General features: G+C 33.9%; 1 protein-coding gene across 2 annotated transcripts; it reads left to right on the top strand.

The window, feature by feature from the left end:
* The first annotated feature begins 363 nt into the window (after nucleotides 1-363).
* LOC129295259 (probable LRR receptor-like serine/threonine-protein kinase At1g56140) lies at nucleotides 364-9749 on the top strand. 2 transcript variants are annotated; one of them, XM_054933752.1, is made up of 15 exons: nucleotides 364-669; nucleotides 1332-1506; nucleotides 1619-1690; nucleotides 1799-1870; nucleotides 2427-2498; nucleotides 2829-2900; nucleotides 3496-3567; nucleotides 3653-3724; nucleotides 4205-4276; nucleotides 4356-4427; nucleotides 4521-4592; nucleotides 5351-5422; nucleotides 5517-5582; nucleotides 6021-6086; nucleotides 8233-9749. In XM_054933752.1, the coding sequence occupies exons 1-15, from the start codon at nucleotides 576-578 to the stop codon at nucleotides 8378-8380; spliced, it is 1269 nt and encodes a 422-aa protein (XP_054789727.1). In that variant the 5' UTR covers nucleotides 364-575; the 3' UTR covers nucleotides 8381-9749. The 2 variants fall into 2 exon arrangements, with proteins under 2 accessions (XP_054789727.1, XP_054789728.1); XM_054933753.1 differs by having other exon boundaries at nucleotides 365-669; nucleotides 8983-9749.
* Nucleotides 9750-9859: the final 110 nt, after the last annotated feature.

Here is a 9859-nt window from a genome sequence, read left to right as displayed (position 1 = left end):
GTTTTTATAATTTTGTGATATTTTTTATAATTTTTAAATTATTTTTTATTATTTTTTAGTCAACTAATGATTAAATTTATCATTTATTATTAATAATAATAACATTGCATTATTTTTAAGAGTTAAAGAGAAACATTATACAAAAAAAAAGAGTATAGAATCCGAACTCTCTTTACTTATAATTTAGAATTAAAATGCAAATTGCCATTTAATCCATTTGCTATTACAATTTGATAAGAGAAGAGAGGATCCACATGGCAACTCGGTTTTTTCTCTTTCAGGACCAGCAACTACCCGATTAATTTAAGCCATATTGTCATAGTTAAACGATGGCGATATATATATGCATATATAGTTTACTCTATATGTCGGTATCATGTGTTCATCTATGGACTACTCATGGTGGCTCTGCATATCCTTCAAAGCTCCATTCATTTTCCGATCTGAATTTCTATTAGTTTAGTTTCTTCAGCTTCTGGATCATAACAAGCTATCTCAGTTGAATATATAATCGATCAAGTACTTCATATATTGCTCCTTCTTCTCCTTCTTTGTCGTCTTCTTCAGTACCAGTCATGGCTTTTGCGATTGCTTCTGCTCTGTGTGTGTTCTTCAGCTGCTTGGTTTCTGTATCACAAGCTCAAAACGCTACCACAGATCCTTCAGAAGGTCTCTCTCTCTCTCTCTCTGAGCTCTGTCTGGGATATAGAAAGTTTTTCCTGGAAATTAAGCAGTTCACCTAGAAATAATTACAACAGAGATGCTGATGATAGAATTTTTAAACTTGATAATTCTGTGTTTATTTTTGTTAAAATTTAATGTTTAATATAAACTTGGATTTTGCCTGCTCTTTTGTAGCTGATCAACTTAATTTTCAGTTGAAGTGATACATTAAATTAACCAAGAACATATATAACATCTGTGAAGAAGCACACCCGCCATTATCTTCATGCATGCGAAAGTTCATAGAAGTTTACTGTTAACATGGCAAAGAAATTATCTATACACACATGATTTAAGAGTCTTACGGAATTTTGTATAATTTAGCCATCAATATTTTTATTTCTTTTTTATTAAAAACATGTAAGAAATATTTTATATTTATAAAATTACTCTTTTTTCTTTTTTTTTAACTGCATCTTTCTGATCATTTTATTCCTCTCCCGAGCGGCTCGTCTGTAATTAGTTTATAATAATTAATAGTACCTGTTAATTTTGTGGGATTCGATTCTCTTTTCACGGTGCGCTTCAGAACAATGGAAAAGGAAACTTTAGTGGGAAATTCTATCGCATCTCATGTAATTTCTTCAAAATTTTGAACTTTTATGTAGCGACAAGTTTGAATTCAATCTTCAGCAAATGGGGAATATCGGCATCAGCAAGTGCATGGAATATAAGCGGTGAGCTATGCAGCGGACGAGCCATTGACAGCACTACCGCGGTCGAAGACGTCAATCCATTTATCAAATGCGACTGTTCCAATGGCACTTGCCACATTACTGCACTGTATAATCTCTCTGTCTTGTCTTAACTTGATCTATTGATATTGTTCTGCTACTTGTTTTGTTGATCATCTTCCACTATTCCCCGCTTGTTTCTGGCATTTTTTTTATGGCAGGAGGGTTTATGCATTGAATGTTGTTGGGGAAATCCCAGAAGAGCTATGGACTCTGACTCACCTTACCAATTTGTATGCTACTTTCCTCATAAGTTTTTTTTTTTTTAAATCAATGGATTCGTTTTCTTGTTTATTCCTGTATTTTTTAGCATGATAAAAGTTTCCTCAAATTGCAATCAGGAACCTCGGCCAGAATTACTTGACGGGTTCTCTACCTCCAGCCATTGGAAATCTTACTCTCATGCAGTACTTGTAAGGCCAATTATAAATTTTAAATGCTTCTCATACCTAAGGATCTTCTCGATTTCTTTTGGGAAAAAGATGGTCATTTCGAGCAAATTTATGTCGTTCAGTTGGTTTGGATAGTTTGAATATGTTAATAATAGTTTTTTATTTTAAATGATAAAAGGCAAAATTAATCATTTAGTCCCTATAGTTTTAAACCGGTTACATCTAAATTTAACTCATGCAACTCAGTCTCTTAAGTTTCAATCATTTAATCCGCTGGTTTTTGCATTTTAGGACTCGGTTACTTGAAGGACTTGATGAATTTTGAAAGGGTAGGGGCCCACAGATTAAACAGGTGGAACTTAAAGGATTGAGTTGTAACTAAGTCAAAACTGAAACCATAGAAACTAAATGATTATTATTCTTATTCACACGGTTTAGATTGATATAATGGTAAGATTTATTCAAAATGAATAACTTTTTTTTCCATTTTAATAGCGAGAAATTAGTTAGGATTTTCTTCTTGTTCCTAATGATAAATACTCAGTAACTCACTTCAATGTAAATTTATACTAATTAGGAGCTTGGGCATCAATTCCTTATCAGGGGAGCTTCCCAAGGAATTGGGAAATCTTACGGAGTTAATTGTATTGTAAGTCATCTACTTCCCTTTAAAGAAATTTCCTTCCCCACCCCCCCTTCTCATTTTATTTTTCTGTTTTTGCGAGTGATCTCACTGGCAACTTCATATTCTGCTATTCCATATATTCTGATTGTATCATATTATTCGGAAGTTATATTTCTTTTTTCTTATTTTTTCTTTTCTGAATGGGCTTTTTTAGTATGTGGAATTGATAATAAAGGACCTTGAATAATCATATATCTTAAATAAATGCCATTCTGTTTTATTAGAATTATGATTTTCTAAGAAATATCTCTTGATGATACTATCAATCCACTTAATTATTTGTTAACTCTGCAGGAGTCTTGGATCAAACAACTTCTCTGGTTCTATCCCATCTGAACTAGGGAATCTCATGAAATTGCAACAACTGTAAGCTCCACTGCACTCTGCATCTGTAGTTTCTGTGATGACCAAATTGAAAGAGTCCCACATTGGAAGTAGAATCTATTTATAATGATGGGCTTATAAGAAAGACATTGTATCAATTCCATAAATTTTAGTTTTTGAAATGACAAGCATGTGTTTAATTTATGTTTGATTATTCTATAGAATATGTCTGGCTGCATGCTGGCTAGTATTTTGCTGGCAATTTTCTGGAAATGCTTATGATCAAAGAATCAATGTCTGAGACCAGTAGGTTATAGTAAGACTAATGGACATGACAACTTGCATTATATTTTCTTCTCAAATATGTACCTGTCATATTATTTCTAATAAAAAAAAAAGTAATGAATCATTTCTTCCCATGCTTAGAATTTATAAGCTGCATTTCAAATATATTGGATGGTTATAATTGGCAATTTATTTCTGGCAACATTCCTGACTATCCTGTTTAAGGTCAGTGTAGTGAGGCTGCTTATATACCATAAAACTTACAATTCTTCACTTTGTTCTGGATTATGTCAATTTATTGATCTTTATGTGATCAGCAGATGATATAAATTTCAATAAAATTTCTATGCAGCTATTTAGATAGTTCAGGACTTAGTGGCCAGATTCCTCCCAGTTTTGCTAATCTTAAAAACCTGGTGACAGTGTAAGGAATTGTTACTTTTTCTTGTCTGTCAAATGATAATAATTATATTAACGATGAAATAACTTTGGTTTTCCTGTTTGTCCAGATGGGCTTCAGACATGGATCTCTCAGGCAGGATACCCGACTTCATAGGAAATTGGTCTAAGCTTACAGTCTTGTAAGACAGTATTATGAATACCTTTTCCTTTCTTGAAATAAAGACGCTAAGTCTCTTGTACATTTTGGAGTGGCATGGGAAATTTTGAACAGACTGTTTGATTTTGCATTGAGTTTATTTAGCTAATCTGCTTGAAGTCCTTTAACTATGTGCTTCATTTCAAGAAATGCAATGACTTTGGTTAGAATGAAATGTGAGAAGCTTTAATTAGAAATATCTGCCCCCTGGTGGGGGGTGGGGATAAATGAGCTAACGAGCAGTTTAAAAGAAATGGTTTCACCACGATTATTTGTGTTCATTGATTGAATTCTTTTCTCATTAATGAAATTCCATTCCTATTTGGAAAAAGCAGTTAAACCTTTTCTTATAAAACTTGTGTAAAGAAAAATTCATTCAGATGTTTGATACTTGGTATTTCCTATTCCAGAAGTTTGTGCTCACTGAATAGAATTGCTGTCTTTGTTTTTTGTTTTTTTTTAGGAGGTTTCAGGGTAATTCTTTTGAAGGCCCTATACCATCATCATTTACCAATTTGACTTCTCTTACAGAGTTGTGAGTGCCATCACTATTTCCTTGCGTCCATTCTACAGATTGACAGGAGCTAATTATTTAATGCATAACTCAAATGTAGGAGAATAAGTGAAATATCTAATGGGAGCTCTTCACTGGCATTTATGAGGAATATGAAGTCTTTGACTGTCTTGTAAGTTGGGAGGCAATAGCTCCCCTGATAATATTTCTTCTTTTCTTTTTCTTTCTAGACTGTAGCATAACAATTTGGTTACAAATATTGCAGAGTACTGAGAAATAACAATATTTCTGATTCAATTCCAACCAATATCGGTGAATTTCTAAATTTGACTCAGCTGTGAGTATTCCCTGGTCATGTAACTCGTCAGAGATATGCAAAACGATCCATGTATCTAAATTTGCTAAATTTGTGTTGGAGATACAGGCTAGTCAACACTAGCTGTTAGCCTTGCAGCCCTTGAAATCAGAGGTGTAATTTCCTTGATTTCAAGGGATCCAGTAAACCTATTATTTCCTTCGTTAGTTTCTTAATCATTTGCACTTTTATGAAAACTTATTGCTCTTAATGCTTTATGGGATTCTAGTCACTGGTATGTAGCCTTGGTCTCAAAATAATGGCCCATGGAATTTTCAAATAATGTATTGAAAAGAACAAAAGCATAGACTCTGATTTTTCTTCAAGTTGTTTCCCAGAAAAAAACGCAAATCAGACAGTGGTTTCCGTTGGATATCTCCAACCTGAATAGATACGTTCTTTTTGGATGATAGTTATACTGCTTAACTATAGGACAACCCTTAATGCTAATTCTTTCAAAATGAAATGTTCATCAAGCTGAGTGATTTGTGATGAGAAATCATTGTCTTTGCTGCTGACCCAGGATTAACTTGCTAGTTCACCAGGGTTCTTCACTAACGTTCCATGATCCATTTCTCGTTTATTCTCTTCAATATTATATGCTTCATGTGGCAGAAAATGGTTGAAGTCAACTATCCATCTTATTTTTCATACACATTATTTTATTATTTCATTGGATATCTTGAGTTGTGTTTGTGTTCCAAATCCAAATGATTACATATGCATGTTGGTTCTTGCAGGGATCTGAGCTTCAATAACATCACAGGGCAGATTCCGGGATCACTTTTCAATCTGAGTTCACTAACACACTTGTAAATACATGCTGTGCCTAAGTAATTGAATTATGGATTTCCTGACAGGCTTTCATGACTGGGACAGCATGATTTGTTTTTTCTCGAATTTCAGGTTTCTTGGAAATAACAAACTCAGTGGTACTATCCCTACCCAGATAAGCCCAATGCTTCTCAATATGTGAGTATTCTTGACATATTTGGACTCTACAGCATCATGGTGCATTAAGAATGCAGTATAATATATATGACTTTTATGTTTGTGTGCAGCTGTGTTAATATCATTATTTATATGTTTGTGTGTAGATGTATTAATGTCGTTATATATGCTTAACAAATCTTATACCCCAGATGTATTTAATATATTCCAGCACTATTTAATATATGGTTATGTATCTTCTGATGATGCACGCACATTCTAATATTCTAATTCTCTATCCCATTGAGATCTATAGGATCATTGCCATGGTGCTTGTGATCATAGAAGTTGGTGAAATCGTGTCAATTTTAAGCTTATGCTACTGATACTACCCTAATTGTAATTAAAAGCTTAATTCTTCAATGTATTGTCCATCATCTATATGATATTTACTTAATGAACTTTAATGAATGCTTACAGAGACTTGTCCTACAACAATCTATCAGGGAGCCTCCCCTCTTGGGTAAACAAACAAAATTTACAACTGTAAGTAGTTTGGTATTGTTATTATTTCTTCTTTTCCCACCACCTTTTTGTCTTTTTTTGATAGTTTCGAAAGTTGTTGCTTCACATTAACTGGCAAGCTCTCTTAGCAACTTAAAACATGCAATTCTTTACTTACAAATTTGTAGAGTGCCGGTTAGTGCTACACACTAAACTCCCAGATCACAAGTTTGAATTAGCAGACCAAAAGGGACCAAAGCAAAAAAATCATAGTTACTACAGATTTAGTGAATTTATTATTTAGTGCACTAAGTCATACTAAATCACTCCGCCATATTTACTTTAGATGTATTATATTTATTCAAACTTAAAATATGCAATTCTTTATGTACACATCATATTTACTATAGAAGTAGGATCTTTAGGTGAATAGTATGCCTGAGGAGTTAGTTGTTGATAGAGTATAATGATGTAGTGTGATACATGTAGCCAATTCTACCTAATGAGATAACGCTGCTTGTTGTTGTATTCTTTAAAAGTTTGTATTTTATTTATAGAAGAAACATGAAAGAGATAGAAGGAGAAGAAGAATAAGGACTGAATACTTCAACTTTCTTATTGTTGGCTAGACAAGAAGACATGTATGTAAAGGGAGACATGAGGCCTGTCTCTCATGACCTCAAATAATGCACCAATAAAAAGAAAAATGAATGACCTGGATTTTGTTGACTTTAATGGTGCTATACAAGGATAAAGGAGATATCCATAATTGTGTAAACTACTAAGGGATAAAATCATGAGTTAGATAACAAAATTATGGAAAAAGTAATCGGGCATAGATTAAGAAACGAAAATGTTATTTCAGAGAAACAATTTGAATTTATGCTAGGATTGCCTATAATAGAGACTATTTATCTTCTAAGGGGGTTGATGGAAAAGTATACGAGTAAAGAAAGAGACTTGAACATGGTTTTATTGACCTGAAAGATGCTTACGGTCAAGCACCAAAAGTATTATGGAAAGTCTTGGGAAAGAAAGGTGTTCATGTTGTATGTATAAGAGCTATAAGGGATATGTATGAGGGGTAACATCTAGTTTGAGAACATTTAAAGATGAGACCAAGGTCTTCCAACATGAGTGGTTTGCATTAAGAATCATTTGTAAGTCCTTACTTTTTTCGACCTGGTTTTGTGCATTTTGACTGAAGATACACAAGAGAAAATCTCCAAGTACATTCTATTTGCATATGATAATATCGTGATTGAGTAGTCACGAGAAGAGTTAATTTTAAGCTTTAGCTTTGAGACAAAGTTTAGGATTGAACAGTTTTCACTTAAATAAGAGAAACAAAATATATGCTACTCAAGTTTAATAAGAATAAAGTTAGAGATGATTTAGGGTTAAAAATTAGGGATCAAACCATACCACAAGTGCCAAGTTCAAGCATCGAGGGTTGATTTTACAAGATATGCATAGGATACAAGCTAGATGGTTGAAATGGAATGCATTATAAGTAATTTGTGACTACAAAGCTTAACAAAGTTTTTACCAAAATTGTATAAGATCAATGATGTTATATGGGAGTAAGTGTTGGGCATTGAAGGGACAATAAGAGCAAAAAATATAGAGATAAGGATATTGAGATAGATGTGCGATCATACAAGAAAAGATAAGATCTGCAATAACTATATATGAGGAAAAATAGTGTGGCATCTATCAAAGAGAAATGGAAGAAAATTGTTTAAGGTGGTTTAGACATGTGCAAAAAAAGTTGATAAAGATGCCAATAAGGAACGTTAGACAAATGGTCTTTAGCCCTATGAAGAGATGTAGAGGGAGACCATGAAAGACACTCTAAGAAGTTACCAAATGAGATCTCTTAGTGAATGATATATTGGAAGAGTTGGTTGTTGATAGGACATAATGGCATTATGCGATCCATGGAGCTGACTTCACATAGTGGGATAAATGTGGAATTTGGGAGAAAATAATCACTCTCATTCATTTGAATACCGAGTACAAGTTGACTATATATACACAAGGGGAAATCAATATTAATAAAGTCTAATAAAGCTTAATAAAGACTATACAATATTCACAATAAATACTAAATATTCTCACACTCCCCCTCAAGTTGGATTATAAATGCTAATTATGTCCAACTTGCTTATACAACTCTCAAATGCAGGGCCAAGCAACCCTTTAGTCAAAACATCAGCTGCTTGCAACTTTGTAGGAAAATATGTCAAATATATAATTCCTTCTTCCACCTTTTCTTTGATGAAGTGACAGTCTATCTCCATATGTTTCGACCTGTCATGTTGTACTGGATTTAAAGCCATGCTTATGGCAGCTTTATTATCATAGTAGAGCTTCAATGGTGAACTTGCTTCAACCTGTATTTCATTCTAGACTCGTACCAGCAATAACTCCTCTATTATTCCTTGAGCTAAAGCTCTCAACTCAGATTCAACACTGCTTCTTGAAACAACTCTTTGCTTTTGGCTTCTCCATATGTCTAGATTACCCCACACAAATGAATAATAGCTAGAGGTTGACCTTTGATCTTTATAAGTTCCACCCCAACTTGCATCAGTGTAAACTTCTATATATGTTTGCTCATGTTTTCTAAAGAATAGGCCTTTACCAAGAGTATTTTTTAGATTTCTCAAAATCCTGTAGACTACTTCTATATGACTCTTCATTAGACAGCTTATATATTGACTTGCTACACTGACAGCAAATGTTATATTTAGCCTTGTATGGGAAAGATATATTAGTTTTTCAATAAGTTTCTAATATCTCTCCTTGTCAGTAGCTTCTTCCTTTTCTTCTTCATACTCCTCATCTAAGTTTTCTTCCTCCTCAAAGTCTTTCACTTTTCCATTCTTGTCCTTGGGTTTCGTCGATTTCTCGACCTTAATATGAGTTTCAACAGGTCTACAACCCAACATGCCTGTCTCAGTAAGAAGATCGAGTATATATTTTCTCTAAGAAACATAGATTCCTCTCCTTGATCTGGCAACTTCCATCCCAAGAAAGTATTTTAGCTTCCCGAGATCTTTGACGTCAAATTCCTTGCTAAGGGCAGCCTTTACTCTTTCTATCTCCTCAAGGTGATCTCTGGTGAGTATTATGTCATTGACATGTACAATAAGGATGCATTTCTTGCTTCCCTCAACGTTAACAAACATTTTACGATCTGACAGGGCTTGCTTGTAACCTTCAAACTTTAGGACTCTTGAGAACCTGTCAAACCAAGCTCTTGGTGACTGTTTCAAGCCATATATAGACTTTTTTAATTTACAAACTTGATTTGCCTTGCCTTATCAACCCAAGAGGTAGAGTCATATAGACTTCTTCCTTCAACTCTCCATTCAGAAAAGCATTTTTGATGTCAAGTTGGTGAAGAGGCCACTCAAGGTTAGCTGCTACAGATAATAGGACTTTGATAGTGTTCAGTTTTGCGATCGGAGCAAATGTTTTTTCATAGTCCAAGCCATATGTCTAGGTAAACCACCTTGCAACCAAGCATGATTTCAACTTGCCAAGGGTTCTATCTGCCTTGTATTTTGTTACAACTCACTGTTTTCTTTCCTTTTGGTAGTTAAACAAGTTCCCATGTCTCATTCTTTCCTAAAGCCTTCATCTCATCCATAATAGCACTTCGCCATTCAGGGATGGTAAGAGCTTCCTGTATAGTCATAGGTACTTTACTTATCAAGATTAGTAACAAAAGTCTGATATTAAGAAGAGTACGTTGTATAGAAACAAACCTATCTATCAGATGGAAAGTATATGAGTGAGGTTGCTTT

Source organism: Prosopis cineraria, unplaced genomic scaffold, assembly GCF_029017545.1.
Source record: "Prosopis cineraria cultivar Desert tree isolate PC_DT_omini unplaced genomic scaffold, ASM2901754v1 PC81, whole genome shotgun sequence".
NCBI lineage: Eukaryota > Viridiplantae > Streptophyta > Magnoliopsida > Fabales > Fabaceae > Prosopis > Prosopis cineraria.
Note: the sequence above shows the minus strand (reverse complement) of the source record. Positions and strands in the feature narration are given on the sequence as shown.